The 27,387-nt window shown below is 36.9% G+C and overlaps 1 protein-coding gene across 8 annotated transcripts in view; it reads right to left on the minus strand.

The window, feature by feature from the left end:
* MCTP2 (multiple C2 and transmembrane domain containing 2) overlaps positions 1-27,387 on the minus strand; it is a 241,489-nt gene that overhangs the window by 76,227 nt on the left and 137,875 nt on the right. For all 8 annotated transcript variants that reach the window (XM_072737201.1, XM_072737205.1, XM_072737203.1 and 5 more), the window contains 4 exons: positions 25,308-25,410; positions 10,380-10,481; positions 7,631-7,705; positions 5,654-5,773 (listed from right to left, as the gene is read on the minus strand). In XM_072737201.1, the coding sequence (XP_072593302.1) occupies positions 5,654-5,773; positions 7,631-7,705; positions 10,380-10,481; positions 25,308-25,410 (400 nt within the window). The remainder of the gene's footprint in view (positions 1-5,653; positions 5,774-7,630; positions 7,706-10,379; positions 10,482-25,307; positions 25,411-27,387) is intronic.

Below are 27,387 nucleotides of genomic sequence, written 5' to 3' on the forward strand. Positions count from 1 at the left end.
TAAGAATTTCATGTATGTTAAATATGGGATATCACTAAGAAAGTAGGGAACTGTATTCTTAACCTTATTGGAGAAGGGGAGATTGATTGATGTTTTAAATTATGTATCATATTGCAGGCCCAGTCGACTCTGAAGAAGAAATTCTTCATTTTCTGACACTCAAAAAATTGAGGAAAAAAGTCACAGATGTTAAAATCATAGCTTTATGAAGATACCCATTGATATATGGTAGATTTAGATTACTTTTTAACATCAAATGTCCAAGTAAAAATTTAATAAAATAAGGAATCCATCAATGCCCCACAGACTTGCCTCCCTTGAAGCAATAGGTGTGTGCCTGAAAGACTGGTGGAAAATTGAAAAAAAAAATGCAATCCTTTTTTACAGCATTAGGAGACCTTTGCTATTTAAAATAATCTTCTGATGATGCCATCTGTCAAGTAAATGCTTTTTTGTCATAAGAAAAAAAATAATGCACTTATGCCATAATGTAACCTTAGGTCTTTTCATAGACAATATTGGGGTTTGTAAAATACATGTACCCAACAGGAAAACAAAACAAACAAATAAAAACCCCATATAAATTATTGGTTCCACAGCAGAAACATCACAAAGCAGAATTATCATTTGAGAACAAATTCAATTCATCCTAACATTAAATAGTGTATTTGTACCAAAACAGGGAGATAGACAGCAGAGAACCCCTACTCCTCCATACACACTAGAAATACAAGTCTATCTCTCTGGATAACTGTTGTCTTAAGGCATTTTGAAGGAATGCATTAATGTAGATAAATGTGCTGGTCTCTACTCATATCCCTTATTGTGAACAACCTGGAATTCTCAAAAAAAAAAAAAAAAAATCTGGCAAAAGTGTAGATTCCATCCATGGCCCTTTCATGTAGTTGTTTTCAGCCTTCATACTCTCCTTGAAAGCCCTTTTCCATCATATAAGAGCTTTCCTTGCAAAGTGGGTAAAAATAACTCAGTCTCGAATTTGGGGCTCAGCCTGGAACCAGCCACTGAGATTTTCCAGACCATCAAGCCAGAATCCAAGGATGTCATGTGCATGTGATTCCCAGGGTCTGGGCTGTTCCCCAGAGATGGTACAGACATTTCCACGTTTCGCCTCTTTAAATCTGGCTCCATCTCTTGTGAATATAATGACCATGACTGAGAATTATTCCCACTCCAATGATGAGGGTTCCCCCCGCTCAAAGCATCTTAGAAAAGGCTTAAGTCCCATTAATTACATCCAAATACATATCTGAAATGACCAATGTCATCCCCAGAGTCATTATCATCTATTTAAATACTAGGACCACAGTCACTGCATTCTGAATATCAGTGAGAGGTAGTATAGCTCAATGGTTAAACACAAGGACTCTGATGGTCTGGGTTAATATCCCAGCTGTGCCTCTTAAAAGCATATGAGCTCTGACACTCTATTTAACCTCTATGGGTTCATTTTTCTCATCTGCACAAAGAAGGTAATAACCAGTACCTACATCAGCAGGTATTGGTGAGAACTAGATGAGTTAACATTTGCAAGATGCTTCGGACAGCGCCTGACACACAGTAAGCACTGAAATATGAGCTGTTAAAGACCCCTAGAGGTGAAAGTCTGGGTCTGAGAATGGCCATGTGCAGGTCTATGAAACACCATGTGCAATTACAAATCCATTCACAGACAAATACCCAGATGTGCTTCTTCTAGGCATGATTTTTAGTTACCCTTGACCTCGGTCAGTAAACTGACATCTCATATTAATTTGTTTTTCCATTGGAAAAGTTAACAAGATGATTTTGGGGGGCAGAAAAGAGAAAATATATACACATTTAATTTATAAGAAGGAAAGCTCAGAAAATGCAACACAGTAGAATATCTAGAAAACCTGGATGAAAGATTCAAAAGACAAAATGAGCACAACTTTCAAAAGTCATCCTAACAAAAAGGTAATTGAGCCTGTAGAAGCATGATTTGGAATGGCTTGACCACTCTGCAGAAGTCCAAATTTATGTTATTATGACAAATTAAGCTGTATAGGGAACATTCAAGTAGCACATGTCTGTGAATTAAAGACAACTTTCTTCTCTGAGTATTGGGAATACAGCCACCCATGTAAGTGGAGAGGGGATTAATCAATCCCAGGGTGGAGAGGTTTACTCCTGGACAGTCTAGTAAGATAAATCCTCACAGGTCTGTCCACCCACATCTGACCAGACACCATGTGGACTTATATCTTTATAGGCCACTTGTCTCGAACCCTGCTTTCAACAAGATATGACATACTCGTATACACACCCATCGGAATCCTTAGAAAATATATGCTTTGCTTTCCTAAAGTCTTAAAATTAACAGCCAGAATATACTAAACACGATCCTACAGTGTTCATGCTTTGTATCATCTGAAAATAGAGACACTGACATCATGTTAATAGGCGATTTTATGTTATCTGACAAAACATAAGAAAAAATATTTCTATAGTTTTGCCCTTAGCTGGCGGTGCAAGCTTCCCCCTCTAGAAGGCAAAGCCCCACTGGGAACTGGCTCCCCAGAAATGATTCTTTACACACCTAAGAAGCGAATCCTCAGATGCACCTTATCTACTTTGTAATACAGAATGGCCTTCAAATGCAGTCCTATTGTTTAGTGAAACCTTGGCCTGAGACCTCACTTCAGAGCAATATGAAATTGTTCTGTCCCTGTAATGCCAAGGCAAGTGGACGAAGCATGAACACACTGTCACACCAATGAATAAGGACCGGTAACAGCATCCTGTTGTCAGTAGATTGCAGGAGACAATTAGCGTGTACCACAACAAACCTGGCCACTACACAGTGGAGCAAAGAAGAGAAGAAGCAGGGCTTTGGCACCACTGGAGCCCTTCCTCTCCCTGGCGCAGGTCACCTGAGCATCCAACACTTTGCAGAAAGACAACCCTTAACAGGGTCCCACAGAGTCAGGGATACAGGACCATAGCTAGTTGTGGACCCAACGTGTAAAACCATCATCCAGACACTCTACAGGAGGCTAACATAAGTATCAGAAAAGATGCATAAAATCAAAATGTTATCCCCAAAACTGAAGGCTTAGATACCCATAATCTTAAAAAATAATATGGGAGACCAATATATATGTATTCTTATTTTATCCTAAAAGTACATTTTCTTTATGTGCTCTTGCTTTAGAAGCAGAAATAGTTTTGGAATGATGATGATGATAATGGCAATAGAAAACATTCTCTAAGAAGATGACACTTTATCGTCTTAGGGAGGGAAGATACTACCTCTCTGTATCTCTAGTATCTCGGAGATCTGCTACAGCTAGTCAAAGTAGACATAACATGAACATTCAAACACAGAATTGCAAATTAAAATGGAAAACTAAATGCTTTTAAGGGAGCACTCCTCATTCTAGTACCTGCAGAGAAAAGGTTTGTGCAGGTGTCATGTCATTCCTAACTGACTGCATTTTCTCAATGATGTTGGTTGGGAAATGTCTCCAAACACACACACACACACACACTGGCCACTCCCCTAGTCTCACAAACCCATGTCTCCTTGCAAAATCCCACCATGGAGGACCAGTAACAAGAGCCCCGCGTTTATCTTCCATTTTGTGGGCTACAGTGACTTGAAAGGATGAAGTGGCAGCCTGCGTCTGCCAGCCTGGTAGAGTGCTTCCCGGTATAGTGGACCGGATGGTGCACAAGTGGCCCCACTGCGAAAGCTCCCTTCCCTTTTAGAAGTCCCTTTAGTAGACAACTTATTTCTATTCATTTGTTCTAATCTTTCTTCAGATCAGGCCGGCAGCCCATTAATCATTTCTGTCAGTCCCCTACATAAGCCAGTGCAACGGAGCTCTGTTTTTCTAAAAATCACAGTGCCAGAAATTAAGCTCAAGAAAGAGGAAATCCTCTCCTCTTCACAGGGGCTGGCTGGGGTGCTGACTGGAAGAAGCCACCAATTGTGTTGACTTTCCTCTTTTGCCCAGAATCACAAGAGAACATTCCATGGAAAGTTTTTTAAAGAGAATTCAGGTGGGAAGTGGAGGTGGGGAGGCTGAAGAGGAAGCCAACACATGAAGCCCCCAGCTGAGGAGAATGTAAGAAAGGAAAGGAGATGAATACATGCCAAGACAAGACAGATATGGATTAATAACAATCTTATTAATGTTTTTACTAAGGATAATTGTTTTTAGCAACTTCAGACCAGAGAATATTAAAGGCCCAGGTTACAGCCATCATAGACCCACTACATCTTGAAGTAATGAAAATCCAAAATTAATTAAACCAAACAGAACATTCTCGATGGCAAAGAAAAAGACTCTTGCAGAGTTGATATACTTGTTTGTGTAATAAGGATGGGAGTGACCTTGAATCCACTGCCATCTTAGGCTGATTTTTTTTTTAATTCTGTTTTTAATGAGGATATGCCTGTGAAGTAGGAGAGAGCACTGCCAATAAAAAAACAAAACAAAACAGACAGAAGAATCATGATTTACCGAAGATCATGCATGACTCAGAACCACTCACACATCCTATTAGGCTTTATTGTGATCTCTGCACAGTACAGAGATAAAAAGGGACAAGATTTGCAATTGAGAGATTGGATTTCTCCTCCCATGTCTGACACTACCAATCCCATCAAGAACAAGTCCTTTTACAAATGGCGGAGCGTGCCCCAAGATGTCAGGTGAAGGCACTGCACCAACTCTCTAGTCCTTACAAGATTCTTGGACTCTCAGTGGTTAACTTCAGTGGGCCTGAGATCTCTTGTCGCTCTTCTAAGATTTTGTGATTTTTAGTAAGCTCATAAGGATGGCCAGCATTATCAGGGAGAAGAAAGAGTGCATGCCATGTGCATTGGTCACTCTCTTAGGTAGTATTGGGTTACCTTGTCAAGTAACTCAAGTGGTTTGATATGAATAAATGTTTTTACATCAAAGTTTGGGAATATTTACTTAAAACATAAATTAGATAAGTTTAGTCAGGTGATTTTTCAATAGTCATTTTCCAAAAAGCAGCAGCATTCACTGGGACATAGGAAGAGAAACAGGCACAATGGAGGGACTAAAGGGACAAGGTTAATATAATAATAATCACCAGGGACGCCTGGATAGCTCAGTGGTTGAGCGTCTGCCTTCAGCTCACGACCTGATCCCGGAATCGAGTCCCACATCAGGCTCCTTGTGGGGAGCCTGCTTCTCCCTCTGTCTCTGCCTCTCTCTGTGTATCGCATGAATAAACAAATAAAATCTTAAAATAATAATAATCATCATCATCATCACCATACATAAAGACACATTTCTGAGTGGAAAAAAGAAACATTTAAACATATATAAAACATTAAGTCTCTTAAACTTGCTGAGAGATAGTACTTGGGTAAGATTTGGGTAATTTAAGGGATTTCCAAGGGTAAATCTGATGTAAGTATAGTCTTAGACATCAATATATTCATCTATGCTGCAATGTGTTTCAGAAAGATGAATGGATACCATTTATGTTTTAAAGTTTCTTTTAGATGTGAACTTTAGCTATGTTGAATGTGTATTATTCTGCTTCATGTCAGTAAAATAAAGCCCATCTGCATTTGGACTTGGGACTTACTCAGAAGCAAATAATTTGAACATAAAAAAAAGAAGCTTACCACGAATGCCACTGTACTTCTCAATGTGGATTCCCACTGGAAGCAGCTTTTAAGGAACTGTATTGTATTCCACATTGCCATGGTGATTCTTTTCACACGGTCTACATCTCTTGATAAGATCTAATAAAAAAATGGAAAACAAGGAACTAGATTTAAATACTCCAAATATGCTCTTTAGAACAGGCAGCTCATTTAAATTATATTTTGTATAGTTGCCAATTAAAAAATAGAATACGACGGAAAAGTCCTAAAGCTTCCTCTAAAATTCTTTTTAAGACACCATCATCCATAGAGGGGAAAAATGCAATGTACTTTATAACTCTTCGATGGAGAATAGCCTGTTTCAATAATATTCAGGACAAAACTGAGCTCGTAAAAGCTATAGCAGCAGGGCATTTGGTGTGTGTGTGTGGATTTCTGTGTGTGTGTGTGTGTGTGTGAGAGAGAGAGAGAGAGAGAGAGAGAGAATCTATACTGTTTAGTTTAGAAGGAAATGGATGGATTTATTGTAGAAATTAGATGTGTAAGTATTCTAGCTCATGTCGTCCAGAAGAAAAAGTCTACAGGAAAGCATAATTCTGGGAGGAGAATCCAGCTCTCCTACCTCCTAGCTGTGCAACCTCAGACCAGTTTCCTAACCTCTCTTGTCTTCTAGGATGGGGTGGATCTTAGTATTCACCTTCTAGACAGTGAAGAAAGCTAAGGGCCTTTGAAAAGTGCTTGCCACATGGTAAGTGGTCTCAAGTACCTGCATCAGAAGGACAAGCTTCAACTGGGTAAAAATCTGGACACCCACAGTGGTGAGAGGCACACAGAGAGGATCCCTACAGGTCCCAGGATTGCAGCCCCAAATCCCCTGGAGCTCTCAGAGCCCAAAGCCACCCCATGTGGAGGGAGGTCCTGTTTGGCAAAAGAAACGTCTTTTCTCCCCTTTGCAGGCAGATTCATTTCAACTTGTTTGCAAAGCTGCTCTACCCCCACCTACCCCTACTTGGGTTTTAACTTTCAAGTAAAGAGGGCACAAGGCAGTAATAATAATAATAGTAAAAGCCGTTTACTCAGATTACACCAAATAAATATTACACTCCATGTTATGGCAGACCAAAACAAAACATTGGGATGCTCCCTTCAGAAGACATTCCAGGCCTTTCCCAAGTGTGCCCAGAAGTTCACGGGAAACAAAGGGATGAGGAGATGCATTTATATTTAACTGCTTTATGTCATCCACAGCTGCTCACCCCACAGGAAGTGGTGGAAGTAATAAACACTTGAAAAAGGGGACACTTTGTTCTTTGTTACACAACTGAAGAGGGACAATAGGTACAGAGTGAAATCCTGAACTGCGTCTGAATAAGACAGGGAGGGACTCTGAAAAGAAACATAAAGGTCATGCTTTAAAAAAAAAATGCAAAACTTCCTCCTACTGGGCCCTGATCCTCCCTTTTTTCTTAAACTGTGTGTGTGTGGAGAAATGAAGAGAAACAGGCAGGAGACACTTAACTAAAAATGAGGTAAAACACCAACATATTCCAACTATTTAGAAAATATAAACTTGGTAGGAGCAGCTGGGGGGAGCTTGAGGCTAGAAGCCCCGAAGATCTCGGTGGGGCCAAGGCGGTAAAGGCCTCCTGAGAGGAGGAGGCTGAAAGGGCCTGAAGTGATTGAGGCCAGCTGGGCAAGCCAAGTTGAGGAATCTTCCTTGATAGAATGACCTGGGAGACAAAATGGAGGGCTGACACCTACTTCATCCAACATCTAGGCTTCCAGTCTTTTCCTTCTTAGCCTGCTGCCTGAGGTCCTCATTCTGGGACAGAGGGGATAAGGAGGAGGAAGGAGTGGAGGTGGAAGGAAGGAAGGAGGGAGGGAGGGAAGGAAGGGAGGGAGGGAGGGAGGGAGGGAGGGAGGGATGCTAAGTAGGGAGGAATAAGCACTTCCGGTGCTGAGTGTACCAGATGCCAGCTGACTGTACCCACCTACCTTTTTGGACAGCTTGCGGCTATCTTCAACAAAGCGCTTTTCTCTGGGAGTAAAGGTCCTAATGCTTGCTTTGACCTAGAAAGACATCATTGTTTTTTTTAAAAAAAGCAACATTTAAATAGACTTCATTCTTCTCTCTTTCTTGTTAATGACTGGGAAAAATATGGAAACCACTATCTTCTGACCCTAAGGCCCCTGGCAGGGAGCAGAGGGATTGGGGAGGGGGGCACTCCGCTGTGTTCCTGGGAATCTCATTTCACCAGCACAATTGGGCAGGTCAGACCAGATCTGACTGGGGAACTCCAGAGTGTTGTATCCATTTTGCATACCAGTGGAGGTATTTTAAACCACTGTTGAGGGGCACCTGGGTGGCTCAGTGGTTGAGTGTCTGCCTTTGGCTCAGGTCATCAGGTCATGATCTGGTCCTGGGATCAAGTCCTGCATCTGGCTCCCTGCGGGGAGCCTGCTTCTCCCTCTGCCTGTGTCTCTGCTTCTCTAGGTCTCTCATGAATAAATAAATAAGATCTTAAAAAAAAAAAAAAGCCTGGGTTCATGAGGCTCTCCAACTAATCTTTTTTGAAGATTTCTTCCATGACAAAGATGATGGTCTCTCCCAGGCAGACCTAATATTTTGAATTGTCTATTAAAAATTAAAACACCTCTTTGTGGCAAAGTAAGAAAACACAAATGGGACAAGCTTGTGATATCTACAGAAGGGTACACGTTCCCTCTGAATGTATCATCAGGTCTAAAAACTACACCTACCTTCCCATTAAGGTTTTGAAGGAAATTTTCACCAAGAATAGCTTTCCTGCGAAAGAAAATCAGTTCCTGGCTTGTAAAAACACCTTTCCACACAGCATCGCATTTTCTCTCAAGTATATGGAAAAGTACATATGAGTCCTTTGAGACCCATTTTATGGGGAATACGCTGAGGCTTAGAAAGCATTAGTAGTTTGTCCCGCTCACCATACTTCCGAAAAGCCCAAAGAATAAAATTCAAGTCCTTCTACATTCCATCAGATGGACAGATGGAAAATAACACAACTGACATCTTTTCCTTATAAATGTTCTTCCTTCAATCTCAGGTTTGGATTGTGTAGAGTCTATGTACAAGGGCTTGCCAGGAAGAAGCAGGAAATGAGGAGTTGCCTGTGGGATAAGAGGCACAGAGGACTTCCTTGGGGGAAAAAGGGAACTAAATGGGAAAAAAAGAGGATGATTTTATTTTTAAAAATTTTTTTAAAGATTTATTTATTTATTCATGAGAGACACACAGAGAGAGAGGCAGAGACATAGGCAGAGGGAGAAGCAGGCTCCATGCAGGGACTCGATGTAGGACTGGATCCCAGAACCCTGGGATCACACCCTGAGAGAAGGTAGATGCTCAAACACTGAGCCACCCAGGTATCCCAGGATGATTTTATGAGTAATTCTTAAATACAAAAACAAGAAGCAGGGTGGCACAGGAATCACTGCAAAATCAGAAAGTTGCTGACTCATTTATTTATTTGTCAATCAGCTCCGTTATTTAATTCCATTTGCTCGTTGTCGAATGGCATTAATGATACCTATTTACCAGGTTTATTGTGAGGATTAAATGCAATAATGTCAGAGCCTGGCCCACTGCAGGTGGCCACTAAATGGCAGCCATTCTTATAATTACTGTAAAAGCTCCATTACCCTACATTCATTTCTACCACTAACTGGATTAACCTGCTTTCTCCTTTTCCTTTCTGGAACCTACTGCAGATACATGGCATATGCATGGTCACAGTTAAGTTGGCTAGTTTTCTGCATGTCGAGGAATCTCTGCTCACAACAATCAAATCAACTGTGAGGACTCCCAAACTTGTTTATGCCAGTTTTGCCCATTATTATAATTCCATATTTTAATCAATTATCATATAAATTATTGAAACCAGCATAGGCCAGAAGACTTTAAATGTGGGTTGTTCTAGAAAGCCTTGATAAAGGTCCATCCCTAAAAAGATAGTTTTTGAGGTAATGATTTTATGGGGGGAAAAACAGTCTGGAAATTTCTATATTCAGATTGTTTTGTATCTTAGTAGATAAAGTAGATCTCCACTTTAAAAGAAACCTGAAACTAGATATGACTATATATATTATGAGCATATTTATGCAAGGAATATGTTATAGAACACAATAAATCCATGGCATAAAAAACAAATTTTATGCCCAGAGCTAAGGATTGGCAAATGAGTATTCACATATTTTATATTAAATTAAAGGTTTAAGATATGTTTGAAAAGTTCCTCCTAAATTGCAGTTTCTAAATGAGTAACTACTTGTTTTGGTAGTATTGGATAGCTGGACAGCTACTGTAACAATTAAATAACATGTCAGAGGCTTACAAAGACCTCTGTCTGACCACCAGCTGTGGCCTTAGAGAAGATTACAGGCAATAAACTAATTTCTCCTTTTTTAAAAAAAAAAATAGTTTTTGCTAACAAACTAATTTCTCCTTTTTAAAAAATTTTTTTCCTTGACATTGAGATGTACTGGAAATTAAACACCATCATTTCTACCGGCTCAAGGGGTTAATACCAGTTGAAAACTGGATTGTCTGGCATTGATTTTACAGCTGAGGTTTAAAACCCTGTTCTCTCCCTCTCTCACTGCAACATTTCTGAAACACTTTTACATGGATTTGAGTCTTGCCAAGCTGGTCATCTTTTACTTTAGGTACAGAGAAGCTGGAAGGTATGGATGGCCCAGCTAGACTTACCGGATTATATATGAGGTCCATCTCCAAGTAAATAGCTCCTTTAAAAGCTTGTTCTAAATCTTTATTCTTCAATACGTAGCAATTCGGTTGTCCATCTCGAATCTGTCATAAACAATAGGTAAAATACCAACTTTCTGTGGAGTTTGAACTGGCAAAGTTGAAACTGCACAATGCACACACAGATGAATTAGATATTCAGCAAATAGTACATCATACATCGACCTTAAAATCTAGGGTGCTGTTATAACTGAGAAGATAAAGTAACAATCAGCAGGCTGAAACTGGGTTAATAATGAAAAATTAGTCATACAAGTTATTAGTAGGTCTACATGGGCTTTCCTTCAAGAATCTCAGATGTTACCCATTTTCATTGATTAGAAATGATTAATATCTTACAAAATTCCTGGCCAGTATGTCTCTAGATTGCCAAGGTCATGGGAAAAAGGAAAGCCTCAGAAGTTGTCACAATTCAGAAGACCGAAGGAGATAAGATGATTAAATGCAATGTGGTACCCTGAGTTGGATCCCAGAACAGAAAAAGGACATTAGTGGAAGAACTGGTAATATCCAAATAAAGACCAAAGTTTAGTTAACAGTAATGCACAACGTCTGTTTTCTTTTTTTAGTTTTGATAAATGTACCATGGCAATGTGAAGAGTTAACATTATTAGGGGAAACAAGCCAAGGGGTACATAGGAACTCCAATTATCCTTGCAACTTTCCTGTAAATCTAAAATTATTCCCAAATAAAGTGGTTCTTAAAATATTTTTAAGAAATAAAGGAACTGATTTTAATAAGATGATCAGTGTTGCACAGCCATGAAGCAATGCAAATTCAATTCACGAGGAGCTGAAGCTGAAGTCAAAATCAAAAATATTTACAATGCGCAAAATGCTGAGTAGTTTTCAAAATAAACAAGTGCCTCTGATATCATCTCTCAGCCAACAGGTCACATCACTTCCAGACCCTAATCTGCTAGTGGACCCCAACATGTAAGGCATCCAAGAAAAATACTTCTTGTACCATTTTAGAAATGATGTGGGTCCCATCAAGGCATCCACTTTCCAGATTCAAAACCAGCCTTGCTTTTTATGATTACACGGCAGTACACTGCATTGATTAAACTTCTGGCTTGTAAGAAGAATACCTGGTAACTCCAAAAGGACATCAGCAAAACTTGAACTAACAAAAGCTCCATTTAGGATTATAATAATCAAAGATTTGAAATAATGTAGGAAATTTGATGGCATGAAATTTGAGCCATATTTTAACTGACTATTGCTGTCACTACAAGTATTCAGCACAAGTGTTCTTATAAACAGTGGTGGAAATGAGTTGAATAAGTCATGGGGGAAACAGAGCCATTACACTTTACAAGGGAGAGGTCACCTTCCTTCCCAAAGTCACCCCACCTCTCAGATTGAATAGGTTTTAAACAGAAAGATGGTTTTCCTGGCCAGTGGCTAAGAGGAAGGGGGTGCCCCATAAAGACCTGGTTTCCTTCCTAAACGGTGTCCAAACAGGATTCTGAGCTTCCTCTTTTATCCACAGTCTCACTTAATAAATTGTGGGTGTTAAAGTTGAAAGAAATAAATACAAAAACAGCATGACAATTTGCCAACCTGAATTCAGTCCAATTTAGCTGTGCCTCAACCCACAGTCATTGTACTGTTATCTTAAAATTTCCATGATTTCTTCAGGGTTAGGAAAGGGCAACAGAAGAACATGAGGTATCGGTAGAAAAAAATATATTTTATAGTAATTGGGGGGGGGTTGATTTTTTTGTAAATGATCTTTTCCTCTTTTTCAAATGTGCTACTATTGTGTCAGCAAAACACAGAATCCACCCAGGGATGTTAAATCAGTTATTAAAGCTAGAGATATCATATAGGCTATTCATGTTGGGTACTTTCATATAATATTATCTTAAAGCATATCAACTATAAGTTTACACATTTGTAAAATGTTTGAAAGATTACAGAAAAGAAACAACACAAAAATCCCTTTGAACTTCTACAAATCTCACAATCCCATTCCCGGACAGAAATTAGATCAGAATTTGGCGTGTATCCTTCCTAAATTTGTATTGAGAATTTATATTCATAAATATCCCCTTGAAAAAAGTAATTTAAATTCTTTCTGTGTGAAACTGTGTTTTGAACCTCACTTTGTATTTATCAATCAACGTGATTTGATAATGTGTATATAGTACACAGATCTGCTTTTCTTTAAACTGCTATATAATATTCAGAATATGAACTTACTCATTTATTAATTTTCCTATTGATGAACATTTGGTTGATTCCAACTTCTCTGTCTGCTATAGGAATATCTTTTGGGAAAAGGGAGAGTAAGGGAAAGAGGAAATATCCTACTTTGTATTGGGATATGTTTAATTTAAGAGCAGGTCAATGTATTTGAATATTTAGTATATTCAACACTGAAATAGTAAAGGGAGTATTTTTAAAAGATTTTCATTTTTCACAGTCTTTATATAATATAGGAACTTCCAACACAAGAATATAGGATAAAAAGTTCTGTAGCATCTCAACTTGCCGAACTGCTATATGAGAGCATCTAAACAACAGGAAAGGAAAGCTAACCATATTCTTCCTGTCAAGAGAATTATGTTTGTAATTTATACGTAGAACTCAGAAAATCATTTCTGGCAGTTTATGAAACTGTTTATAAAACCTCTAATAATTGGACAATTAAAACACAGCCAAAAGAAAATTTAGAGCAAAGAATCTATATATACCTTCATCTTTTAGGTATGAGATAGTCACTTAAATGAAGACCTAAAATTAATTTTTAAGTCTCTGTTGACCAAGGCAAAAAACAACTATACAGTTTTCGATTTGTGACAAAAGGAGGTCTCTAAGTTCATTTGGAGAGTCTTCCTGGGTTGACATCTGGGATGATTTAATTTCATTCCAAGATAAAGGTCATTGAATAAAAAAACGGACAATGTCTTTCACCCGTTATGAGAAAATTCTTCAGATTGACTTATCACACACATTTTGCATGTTCATCTATTCAGAGGTGAAGAGCACAGATACTGGGCAATCATTTGAGGAAGGCACTTCTGCAGAACAGTAACATAGATTTAATCTAATTAGAAACTGACTTCAACAATCAAGGAAATGGGCATTTGCATGTCCCTTTATTTTCATAAACAATATACCAGAAGGATTTTATCAAGTGCATGATAACAGTTAATTCCTGGTTAAATTAGCCAGTGAATACAAGAGTACAGGAAGTTTTTTTGTTTTTGTTTTTTTGTTTGTTTTGTTTTGTTTTGTTGAGTAATGATTCAGGATTTTGGAGCCAAAGGACAAATTATAAAGAAGACAGTCTGGTTTAGATTTGAATCTGACCTGAAATCATCGTTTAACTATTCAATTATTTTTTTCTACTTAAAAGAATTTTAAATCTTCTTAAAAAAGCTTTTTGATAGTAAATATGAGTAACTTTTTAAAAGTTGGATGAATAAGTTTTTAGTCAAAAAGATACTACATTCATTTTTAAGGAAATTTTTTTTAATCAGCATATAACAGAAGTTGATTATGTGGAATAGGGAACAAAATTGTTTTCTCATCTCAAACTCTCTTTAAAGAATTATCATTATTATGCTTTGCTATAAATTTCCTTGACTGGACCAGTTACCAACTGATGCAATAGAAAAGTTAATCAGAATCAATATGCATAAAATCCATCAACTGGTTTAGGGAGGGAAGATACATATTTAAGAGCAAAATCCAAACTAAAGAGTCATATTTATCCCTCAGCTTGACCCACTTGTGAAAAAGTGGAAAGATCTGGGTATAAACAAGCATGCTGCTAATCAAACACTTCTTTCCATGCAAAGGGGGAAATACCTCAATGTGACAACATCACAATACAACAGTTGGTCCTAGCTGATGCATATATACAAAATGACTCTCTAATAAAATGAGAAGAGGACAGACATGTGGCTGGGTAAGAGGAAAATAAATACTCTTTACTTGGTAGTAATTCACATTCACATCCCTACTTGGAAGCAGGCCTGCTTCCAATGGCATGAATTACAAACCAACCCAAATGGCAACGGAAATGAAAATGCCCACAAGGTTATTATTTGCCCTGACTATAAAGTCAACCACCTGCCAGGGGAGATGACACTGAACTCATTACCCTGACCCTTACCATTTATACCCACTTCTTCTCCCTTTTGAGGCCATCCATCCCACCCAAAACCCAGCTCTGAACCTTGGAAATGGCAGGAAACTTTGGTGGACCCAGCATTTATCAATTCCTCTCTCTAAAATATAAGCTATCTTACAAAAATAATATATATATAGATTACTTTTATATATATATACTATGTATTCTATATATTATATTCTTATATATAAGAATTATGTAAAATTTACAAAAATGGTTTAAAAAGTTTTTACAATATTATATTTTTTAAAAGAAGTAAACACACATCTCTAGTTTTTAATGTACATTTGTATTTATTTATGAAAATAGGATTGTAGTGTATTAGATGAAATTTGGGACTCCAGAGGCAGATGAACTGAGTTTAAATTCTGACTCTGCCTCAGATTGGCTGAATAACTTTGGACAAGTTACATAACTCCCTCTGTTTGTCAGTTTCCTAATCTGTGAAATGGGAATAAAAAATTATATGTATCTCAGAGGTTGCTATGAAAAAATCAGCAGAAAGCAGTAAAGAAAGACAAGTAGAAACTGCTCGTTAAATAATATCTATTCTTAGTCTTATATTCATTTATATACTTATTAATCACTTGTCTTTTAAATTAAAAAAAAAAGCCATAGGAAACATCCCCAATGTAATAACCAATTCTTGTACATAATTCAGAGTAATCCTTCACCTCATGAAGATTCTATAATTAACCATTCCATTGTAAATCATTGTCTCCAATTTTTAACTGTAAACACTGATGATTTTATATATAGCTACCTCTATGCATCCATGATGCATTCCCAAAAATATATTCCTAGAGATGGAATTGCCGAGTCATAGGATATGCCTGTTCTTGCGGTTTTGGCCACGTACTGCTAGTTAGCCCTCCTAAAATGCAATATTAATTTCTAGTCCTAGCCTCGGTGAATAAGCCTATCCATTTCCTTGCAACCTTGCCAACTGCAGGCATTTTTATTTAATATACAGCAATTTCAAAGGAAGAAAATGGCCTCAGGTTTTTTTAATATGTGCTTTTTCTTTTTTCCAACTAATGAGACTGCACATTGTCTTTCCCATGTTTATTAGTGGTGGGCCATGGTAGGACTGGGAAGCCAGACCTAGATTCAATTCCCATTTCTGGCATTTAGCATCTGTGTGGCCGTGAGTAATTACTGTATCTCTCCAAGGCTCAGTTGCCTCTCTGAAACAGATACCTAGAATATAAATGCTCAGAGATACGTGTGGATTAAATTTTAATCCATTTTATCAAAGTGCCTTCTACGAGGCTTGTATCAAGTCATGTTCCCTCCAACAGCACAGAGAATCCTTTGTCTACTTTTAATCATCACTAGTAATGAAGAAATCTACCATATCTGTTAATCCAATTGCTTCAATTAATTTGATCATTAAGTTACTACAGCAAGGGTGATGACGATGGTGGATTACATTGTAAGTGGGTACTATGTGCTACTGTACTCACTTCACATTGCTCAAAGCATTTAAATTCTCGCTGCAGCCTCCAAGTTAGACATTATATTTATCTTCATTTCATCAAGGAAGAAATGGAGACAGGTTAAGGAACTTGTCAAAAATCACACAGCCAATGATGAGACAAGACTGGGGGCCAACCCAGGTGGTCTGGCTCCATCTTCTGCATGGAGGACCATGATCCTTACTGAATAAAGCCTGAGCCATTTAGATGTTTATTAGCTATTTGAATTTCCACCTGTTTCCACCACTTTTTTGCTAAATTGACTTGTCTCTTCCTTTTGGCTTAAAAAACAAAAACCTTCTATGTTAGAGATATCATCCATTTGTTTCTACATTTACAAGTTTTAATTTACAATAGCAATTTTTGTTTTCACCATATTGACATCTTCAGATTTTTTTTCCTTTATCATTCCTGTTTTCAGGTTAACAAAGGACTTCCTCATTATTTTAACAGTTTTATTTATGAAGTTTGTTCCAAATGTTTGACCTTTAATTCATGGCAAAACCGTTACTGTGTTCAATGTAACACATTGATGCATTTTTCCCTGATGAGTAAGCAACTGGCTTTCCCAGAATCGCTCATACAGTCATCACTTCATTTATTCTTTTCCTCAGTGACTTCATGTTTCAAATTTATTATATATATAAAGTGATTTCCAATCATTTCAGGTTTTTTTCATGTCTTTTAGTACGGTTCTAGAACTTCCTCACATAGGACTTAAGCATTATAATTGTTTTGGTTTCCTGCTGTTAAATTCTTGATGCTTTCTGTTTTTAAGATGTTTTCCTATTGGGTAAGGCCATTGATTATTTTTTTCTTAATTTTGACTTTGCTTACATTTCACTGACCTTTTTTAATTTCAAGATGCTGTTCATTAATTTTGTTCATATGTAGATGATAGTTGACATCAGATAGATAATATTGTTTTCTTCATTAAAATATAAATTCTTATAGTTTTACATTGGTTGGGTCTGACATAAAAAGCTTTATTTTAATTTGTAAGCATAGAAGTTCATTAAATTCAAAATCTCTCTGTTCAACAGTAAGTCTGATGTCTGTGATGCTTCTGATAGATCTCCATCATGGTAAGGCAGTACCATCAATTACTAATTTATTAGACTAATTTTTTCCATAATCAGGAACAGATGTTAAATTTTATCAAATGCCCCTTTCAAATCTATTGAGTTTGCCAAGTTTTGTTCTCTTAATATATTAATAATATAAATTACACAATTAGGTTTCTTAATGTGCTTTCATGGTCTTCCTAATGGTCTTCCATGAAAGGTATATGATTTCCTTTTTTGTTAAATTTGAGTTTTTGATATCAGAATTCTTCTAAGCTCAATGAATAAACTCACAAATTTTCTTTTATGTCCTTAATACATTTCAGTAATGTAAGAATTGCCTGTGCCGTTAAGGTTTTGAAAAACTTGCTCATTAAACAATTTGAATCTGTTATTTTCTTATTTGGAAGAGAAGATGTAGGGAGAAAAGGGTGAAATTATTTGATGATTTTTTCTGATATTTTCATAAATAATTATTTCACTAATGTGAGTATCTGATACTCACATTTCTCTAACTATATTTTAAACATAATTTTTCTTGCTATTTTTACACATTAATTTTTCCAGATGGGGAACTTTATTATATTCATAGTAATCTGGAAGATTTTATACCTCTATAACACTCAAATTTTTTCAAGATATATTCCTATAGTGATTCAAGTTGTCTTCCATACTCTTCAGTAAAATTTAGTTATGTTCTTCATAGCGATCCCCGTATTTCTTGTTTCCTTATTTTTATTAATATATACTTTATTTTTCATTACCCTTGTAACTGGCCTCTCCATTTTATTGGGTTTTGGAGAAACAAATACTTGGATTTATCATATCAACTGTTTACATATTTTCTACATTTTTGTTCTTTTTTTAATTTTCATAAACTCCTTTTACTAATTTTATTTACTTTATCTTTTGTTGTGATGCTTAATTGATATTCAACCTTCGTTGTTTAATTATAAAAGCATTCAAGGTAAGGATTTCCTCTGAATAATACTTCTGGCCCTTATCCATAGCTTTATGTATAGTGTTTCATTGCTAATTTCTAAAAAGTCTGTAACTGTAGTTTTGGTATCTACATTAGCTCCTTGGGACTTTTTTTTTTTTTCCCCACCTGGTGTTTTGATATTTGTTTCATTTTCGTTACTAATTTATGTTCGCCCAACACTGTGATCATAATTTAGTTTCTGCCTTTTTGGAATCTATTGAGACATTTTGTGAGCCCACATGATCAGTATTCAAGCACATGAGACAGGTATTTGAACAGAATATCTTATGTATTTATGTGTGTACACACACACTACGTTAGATCAAGCTTATTGCTTAGTCTCTAAAATTTGGGAATCACTGCTTTAATATGCCTAAACTTCATCTAAGAACTTGTTGAAAAAGGAACATTCCAGGGTGTCATCCCCAGAAATTTAGTAGCTGTAGGACAGTACACACAAACTTTATGAACATTCACTTCATGGAACTTGGACTTTCAAACATTTGGGCCTTCAAGAAACATCACTTTACAGCCTTATTTTTTTCTGATATTTCCAAAGCTTCATAGATAATATAATCATGTTTCTAAGTTGATAATTTTTTCATGTATTTCAAATATTTTTAACACATATGTGTGTGTGTGTACACACACACACACACACACACACACACACACTTCTCTGGGAAAGTATTCACATAAAGATTAATGTCTGCTCTAAGTTTTATTGGTAATGAAGTCATTTTGGGGCCATAAAATAACGTGTCCTCTGTATGTTTCTGACTTACCACTTATTTACATCTATGCATTACACTTGTGCTCATCCATTTTTGCTTTGCCACAATTGAGGCATTCTGAAGAAGCAGCAGCTAGATTTTACTCTTTTACTCAATGTAAGAGGTTTTTCTGTTTACTAGAAAAGTTTCACCCACTCAGCATTTACCCTCATGTGGGGTATGCTTGGATTTAATACTTGCTATTTTCTCGTTCCATGACATTAGAGGAATTCCATGAGGCATTCTTTCTCCCTTAGCCTGTCCGTCCTAACCAAATCCCATCCACCTTGTATATTACATAGGGTTTGTGATCATTCCAGCATGTTAAAGGCACCCTTTCCTAGTGTCCAGGGCCAATTGACAAATCTGCCTCATTTACATTTTTAAAATGTATTTCAAAGGACATATTGGAAGAGGATTAGGCAGGAAGGAGAGTTGAATATGTTTTAGCCATTTTTAAATTTTTAGGTGGCCATACATCCATAAATCTTAATGTAAGGTAAAATATAAATATTCTTTATTTTAATGGCCAAAACCTTCAGCATCAACTTAAAAAAAATGACTGTGTAACTGTGTCCATTGCAATATACAAAACCTATCATAGGTGAAATGAACAAATACTTAATTGGAAATGCAAATGAAGATGTGTATGGACATTTATTTGGTACAAGCAATTATAGAAAATTTGTCCCATAAAACTAATTAAGTGAAGCTGTTACTAGAACAGCTAGTTCCCCTGCATGTGGAAATGTAGAGAATGCTAAGGGCTACAGAAAGCCTGTGCTTCTGATCATGAATTCACTTGCACATGTTGGCATGGTTTAAGAGGTCTCAAGTTTGCATCAAAATGTAGGACCTCCTCAGATTACAGATGATTTTTTTTTGTTAGATATTAGGAAACAACAATAAACAGAAAGATTTTTTCCCTGTTTTACAGAAAGCTGATTTTTAAAGTCTTCCTAGATGGGTCCATTCCAGAATTTCTGAGATGATAAACATATGTCTGAATAGAAAGAAACATCCTGGAGGAGAACTCAGACTGAGTTTCAGGACAAAATTAGAATCCTTACCTGAGAACAGAAATATTTAAATAAATCTAATGGGATTGGATAATAATTAAGAGATAGTGTCTATGCTGGAAATATTTTAAAACTCTAAAATGTGTTTACTGTTTTCCAATGCACATTTGCTATGTTATTGATTAGAAAATGTTTGGAGTAACATGAAAATGGGCAAATATTAGAAGTCTTCAGATGATAATCCATGCCAGTTACATTTCTATTGTTTTTAATCATGAGTAACAAGTTTTACATATCTATATAACCATTTAAAAGCCAATTGTTCTATTAAAAAACTTGAACAGAAATGAAATACATGGAAGGATGACCTGTATTATGTAAGCATATGTACATGCTTTGAACAAATCACTGCATTAACAGATACACTGATTTTAGAACACAGATTTTAAGTGAGCCAATAGTCAGCCAGCACATTCACCCTGATTAAAAGATACAGTGAATTCAGAACAGGCTTTTTATTTAACAGCCTGAAATGCACTTAGCATATTATCATTTTGAGAGAGATTAAAAGTTGAAGTACATTCAATACTTTATGCTGAGACATTTTGAAATGTAGTTTGCATTTTCTCTGAAAGTGTAAATCAAGTTTTCATTTATGACTTGATTAAAGAAAATGTATTCTCACAAAAATTATTCATAATCTTCTCCCAGAAACACAATTTTTGTTTTTAGACAGAAAAGAAGGCATTATTGAATACTATTTCATATCCTATAAAGGTAACAGTGAAGCATCCGCTATTCCATCTTTACAATTCTCTCTCATATTAAAAAAGTAGAGAAATAAGGCCTTCTCGCAAGAGGTACAAAACAAGAAATCTAAGCGTTCTCCCTTGGATGCTTATTCTGGAATTTCAACCATTTCCTCCAGGAAAAGCCTCCCTCCCTCTCTAACTTGCTCCATACTGGAGCCAAAACTTTCTTTCTAGTCAACTGCTCTGATATCTCCATCTCCAGGGTGAAGGCCTTCAGCTTCTCCCTGCTAACAGAGTAAGATCCAACCTCCTTCAACCTTTCTTGGACTGGTCCTCCATCCTCCTCTCCAGCCTTACCTCTCTCCCTGAGCACCAGACACCAAGGCCCCTGTTTGTTTCCAGAAGGTGGCCTTTTTCTTATTCTCTGCTTCTCTACTCCTGCTCTACTCTCTGGTTGGAATGGCCTTCTCTCTTTACCTCATCCACTAGTCATCATCAACACCAGGTTCCTTCTAGGCCAGCTCAAACTCACCACTTCCTAAAGTCTTCCTAAAATTAAATCCCTTCCTCTTGGCTCTATGTTTTCTTGTTCCTTTAATTTAGCATTTAATATTTCAGTTTATGCATAAGCACAGAGAACAAACTGGTGATTGCCGGGGGGAGGGGGATGTCAAAGTGGGTAAAGAGGAGTAGGAGGTCATGGCTTCCAGTTACAGATGGAATAAATCATGGTGATGAAATGTAGGGCAGAGGGATTATAGTCAATGGTATTGTAACACTGTTGTCTGGTGACGGGTGGTAGCTACATCTGTGAGCACAGCATAACGTACAGAATTGTTGCATCACCACTCTGTACACTCATATAACATTCTTTGTCAACTATACTTCAAGAAAGAAGGAAAAAAAAGCATTCCAGTGTTACATGTTCACTCCGCAGGCATCACTCAAGATATGCAAGCCTTCAACCCCATGTCCTACCTGTCCACATTCTATTGCACTGAGACCAGTGGTTGCAGGAGGCACATCTTGGTTCTTGCTTTTGCCCTGATACCTACCAAACAGGTGCTAACCATGGCAAAAAAATATCCTCTTAGGAGCCCAGGCTCAGACATGAGACTACCTACTTGAAATCCAGCCTCAACTACTTACCAGCAGCAAGATCCTTTTGTGCCTTGGTTTCCTCTTTTGTAAATAGAGGAAATAATAATAAAGTATAATAATAAAGTATGCTACATGAAGTCTTCAGAGAATTAATGATTTCACATATGATATATGCACAGCACAGACTGGTTAGTTAAGCATGAAATAATAAACAAAGTATGCTACATGAAGTCTTCAGAGAATTAATGATTTCACATATGATATATGCACAGCACAGACTGGTTAGTTAAGCATGATGCAATAGATAGTAATAAAGAAAAAATAGATCTAAATAAATGTGAATACATAATCTGTAAACCACAAATTAGAATTACTCAAAAGCTGAGTGATTAGTGAACTAATGAACAATTGAAAATTTTGCTTGTTATAGATACTAAGGGTTATAGCATTTTTTTCATCATATTTATATCTGCACTTTAGGTAGAGAAAGAAGTTATTTGGAAAGTATATGTAGCAGGTGGACCACTGAATATCAGGAAGAGCCAAAATAGATCTTCTGCAAGATTGGATCACTTGCCCAATTTGTGGGTCAGACAATTGGAAATGAGTCTGAACTGAAATGGCCACACTGAAGAACAGATGCTCTAATATATTCAGCTCAACATTCCCAGCCCCCTAAGCTCCTAATGAGAATGTGGCTCAGGCCACGCTGCCTCTACACTCTATGTGGTAGAGAATTGTCTGATCTGGGTTTATTTCTCAGTGTGCCACAGCCATTTTATGTTAGAAACAGAGTATAAACCAAATCAAGCACTCTGCCTTGAAACTTCTTTGTGGTTTCTCATCAACACTAAGAAAGAGCCAAAGTCCTTCAAACTTTTAGACTGTCAGAATCTTAGACCTCTCTTGTGCCACTCTGTCCCTGTGTCCTTTCTTGTTCCGCATTCCTGATTCTCCTTCAGGCAGGCTGCTCCTTTCCATCTGTCCACCCTGATATTTCTGGGACTGGACATTCAGGGTACCACCTTCGAGCCTTTGAACTTAGAAGACTTCCTGTTTAGAAGAATTTCCCTGGATATCCACATGGTTTTCTTTCTCACCTCCTGAAGTTCTCATTCAAACGCCCCCTGAAGTGAGGTCCTCTTTGGCCAGCCCATGGGAAACTGCATACCTTCCCCAGGCATATTCCTGGAATCCCCTTCCCCTGCTTTGCTTTCTCCATGGCATCTTTCAGCATTTAACAGGCTGTCTTGCTTTTTGTTTTTTTCTCTGTGTGTTCTGTATACTGACTCCTACAACCTAAATGTAATTTCCAAGAGAGAAGATACCTTCAGCACAGTCACTGTTAGAGCATTACTGCCTAAACAACGAACAACACCTGGCACAAACTGGACACTTGATAAATAGTCCTCAAACAAATGACTGTAGAGATTGTGTGTAGCTAATCAGCAACCAGAATAAAGCTAAGGAGGTCAAGGAGCTCCTTGCATTTAAACGAAGGTTTTCATAAATCATTCCACCTTGCAACTTGAAAGATACAGTTTGAAAGCTGCATTAACTTAGGTCAGTGGTTCTCCACTGGAAGTGATTCTGCCCCTCCTCAGAACATTTGGCAATGTCTGCAGACATCTCTGACTGTCACAACAGTGATGGGTGGATGCGTCCTCCTGATATCTAGTGGGTAGAGGTCAGGAAGGCTGCTAAATATCCTACCATGCACTGGACAGCCCCCTACAACAACGCGTGATCCATCCAAAAATGTCAATCATGGTAAGGTTGAGAAACCCACACCTGATTTAGTCAGAGGTAATTTCTTAGATCTAACTCAACAGCATGGAGTCTTTATATATTATAAGGGAAGAAGGGAGGGAAGTAAGTGGGTCAATTTGTTGGTATTACAGAATACCAATTACACAAAAACTTTCATTTGTAAAACAGAAGGAGGTTAAAAATGACACCAATAATGGTCACCCAGCAAGGAATAATATTTATTACTACGGATTTATCTATGTAAACAGGAGAAGAGGGGCACCTGGGTGGCTCAGTTGGTTAAGCATTGGACTTGTGATTTTGGTTTATATCATGAGCTCAGGATCATCAGATGTATCCCTATGTTGGGCCCTGCACTCAGCGAGGAGTCTACTTGAGATTCTCTCTCTCTCTCTCTCTCTCTCTCTCCCTGTCCCTCTCCCTCTGTATGCAACCCCCCACTCTCTCTTTCTGTCTAAAAATAATCTTTTTTTTTTTAAAAAAAAAGCACGAAAAAACAAGACAAGAAATGGCTCTGTCCCACTCAAAAAAAAAAAAAATTGAAGATAAAAGGAAACTGAATTATAAAGGAGGGTCTTTGCTTCTTGTCCTTTAAACCTCTCTTAAAATTGTGCTCCATGCTTTTTTTTACATGTATTCTTTCAGGAATAACTGATAAAGTTGTAACAAGAAAAAATGGAGAAAAATCCCAAATTGCCATCTCTTCCCTAAGAGTTGGCATGGTCTGTTGTGAATGGCTATGAGTATTCGGCAGGAACCAAATCTACAAGGGAGAAGCTCTTCTAATCCTTCTCTTAGAGGAAAATCAGGGATAGGAGAACCTGGGCAAACATTAACCAGGCAATCAAAACCCATAGAGATTCTGAAGGATGCAGTGTTTCTCCCACAGTAAGCATCACATGAGCTAGTCTAATCATGGTTAGATCACAGAACTCTCCTGCTATAAAAATGCACTAACAGCTCTGGAGAATTAAGTATTTGGGAAGAAATAAATAAAGCCTTATTGACTGATAAAACCATGACATCTCTACAACAAAACATATTAATGGCTAGATGAAAAACTGAAATTCTCTCTCTAGAAGAGTCCGTTTGGTACAGACACTAATGTACAATCAATAGGTGAATTCAGATCCCAGTTTTCCCCCTTTATCCATGTAAAGGCATGGTGTGGTACTTTCTCCTTTGACATTATAGAGTATTTTTTCATTTAGCTCTTAGCTCACTCGGGTATGTTATTTTCTTAACTAGACCTCAGAAATCACACTCTTTCCAAGAGAAGCTTCTGCTCTCTTCCACAAAGCATTCTTTGATACCAAAAACAAACCTTCCTACTACAAAGACAAACAGAACTTTTGAGAAAATGGTCTTCAGTAGAGCTGAGGACAACTCTGTAGTTACCAGCAATTAATCTTTGAAGAAATGGGCAGTAAGGAGGTAGTAAAGAAATATGTGTATGTTTTTCATTAACAAATGGAAAATCAGTCATAGATCTGTTCCTTGAAACCAAAGAGAAACTCCCATCTTAAGATGGAAAGATTGAGAATGAATTGAAAGACTAGTCAAAATGTTTTCCTTGGTTAAACCAATATTCTACTAAATAGAGCAAACTGTTACTTTATATCTGAAACTGCTGAAAATACTGGAAAGGTATAAAGAATAAAATAACTATTTCCTCCTAGAGCTGGGAGGAACTTTTCCCCAGACTGACAAAGAACACCTCTAGCCCACAGAAACTTATCAACTGTAAAATGACTTATGAAGTGGGTATTAACTACGGTAACTTACGGACAGCAAGGGAATGGCAACTTTTCCAAGAAAGTCAGGAGGTTTATCTCCATCTTCATCAAACACTGTCACTTCCAAAACATCATGGATATCTTTAATAGGACTGAAATGAGAAACGCACCATGTATTATATACAAAAACACACAAGTGGAGTCTGTTCCATGAAGATCTGAAAACATGGTTTCACTAATTAAGCCTGAGAGTCCTTAGAGTATAAAACTATCATTTAATTAAATTCCAAAAATTAAATCAAACTGAACTGTATTCCCAAACCTTCCATCATAGAAGATTCAGACATCCATATGAAAAAAAAGTCAACTTTTTTACTATGACATTTTCCATGTATACATGCACTCAAGGGTAGGACTATTAAAGAAACAGGAGGATAAAAATATAAGAGACAGAATGAGGAGGGTAAAAGGACAGTGATTTCAAATAGACAATAAGATTGTCTTTACATTAATGAAAAAAAATTAATGGAGAATTCCCTTTTTAAAAAAAGGTGGTCAAAATCACTATTTGCTGAGATCCATAGAAAGCTTATCATTGAAACACAAAATATGAAAAATCATGTTCATATTTAGAAACTTTTTTTTTTATGTTGACCAGAAACCATATATCACCTATAATGAAAAATGGAGCCATGGTCATCAGCAATGTATTGAGCAAACAAGAAACTCTTTCATGTGGCAATTTGCATACCTGTTTAGGTGAGTTAGTCCACTTCTCATAGATCTTTGGGAACTTTCTTTCATCAGTGTTTTATAGGTTTCAGAGTGCAGGTCTTTTACCTCTTTGGTTAAGTTTGTTCCTTGGTATTTTATTATTTTGGTGTAATTATAAATGGGATTATTTTATTAATTATATCTTTTTACTGCTCCATTATTAATGAATAATGTACCAGATTTCTGAATAATAATTTTATATCTTGCTGAACTGAACTCATTATTGCTTCTAGTAGTTTTCTGGTGGAGGAATTTTTAGGGATTTCTATATTATGTCATCTGCAAATAGTAAAAGCTTTACTTCTTCCTTACTAATTTGGATGCCTTTTATTTCTTTTTCTTGTCTGATTGCTGTGGCTAGGACTTCCGGTACTATGTTGAATAAAAGTGGTGAGCGTGGACATACTTGTCTTTTTCCTGTCCTTAGGTGAAAAGCTCTCATTTTTTTTCCCACTGAATAGGATGATAGCTGTGGGTTTTTCAAATGTGGCCTTATTTATGTTGAAGTATGTTTCCTCTAAACCTGCTTTGTTGAAGGTTTTATCATGACTGGATATAGTATTTAGTCAAATGTTTTTTTTTTTTTTCTGCAACTTTTGAAATGATCATATGCCTTTTATCCTTTTATCACATCGATTGATTTGCAAATATTGAGCCATCCTTGCATCTTGGGAGTATACCCCACTTGATTGTGGTGAATGATTTTTTTTTTTTTTTAATGTTTTGTTGGATTCCATTTGCTAATATGTTGTTGAAGAGTTTTGCACCTATGTTCATCAGAGGCATTGACTTGTAGTTCTCTTTTTTGGTGTGGATCTGATTTTGGTATCAGGGTAAATCCAGCCTCATAGAATGAATTTGGGAGTTTTCTTTCCTCTTCTATTTTTGGAAAAGTTTTAGAAGAATATGCATTTTTTTAAATTTGATTAAGCTTTTATTTTTTTAATTTTTATTTTTTATAAATTTATTTTTTATTGGTGTTCAATTTGCCAACATATAGAATAACACCCAGTGCTCATCCCATCAAGTGCCCACCTCAGTGCCCGTCACCCAGTCACCCCCACCCCCTGCCCACCTCCCCTTCCACCACCCCTAGTTCATTTCCCAGAGTTAGGAGTCTTTCATGTTCTGTCTCCTTTTCTGATATTTCCCGCTCATTTTTTTCTCCTTTCCCCTTTATACTCTTTCACTATTTTTTATATTTCCCATATGAATGAGACCATATAATGTTTGTCCTTCTCTGATAAGAACACATATTAACTCTTCTTAAGTATTTGGTAGAATTCATCTGTGAAAACACATGGTATTGGACTTTTGTTTCTTGGGAATTTTTGATTACTGATTCAATTTCAATC

Source organism: Vulpes vulpes, chromosome 14, assembly GCF_048418805.1.
Source record: "Vulpes vulpes isolate BD-2025 chromosome 14, VulVul3, whole genome shotgun sequence".
NCBI classification, from domain to species: Eukaryota; Metazoa; Chordata; class Mammalia; order Carnivora; family Canidae; genus Vulpes; species Vulpes vulpes.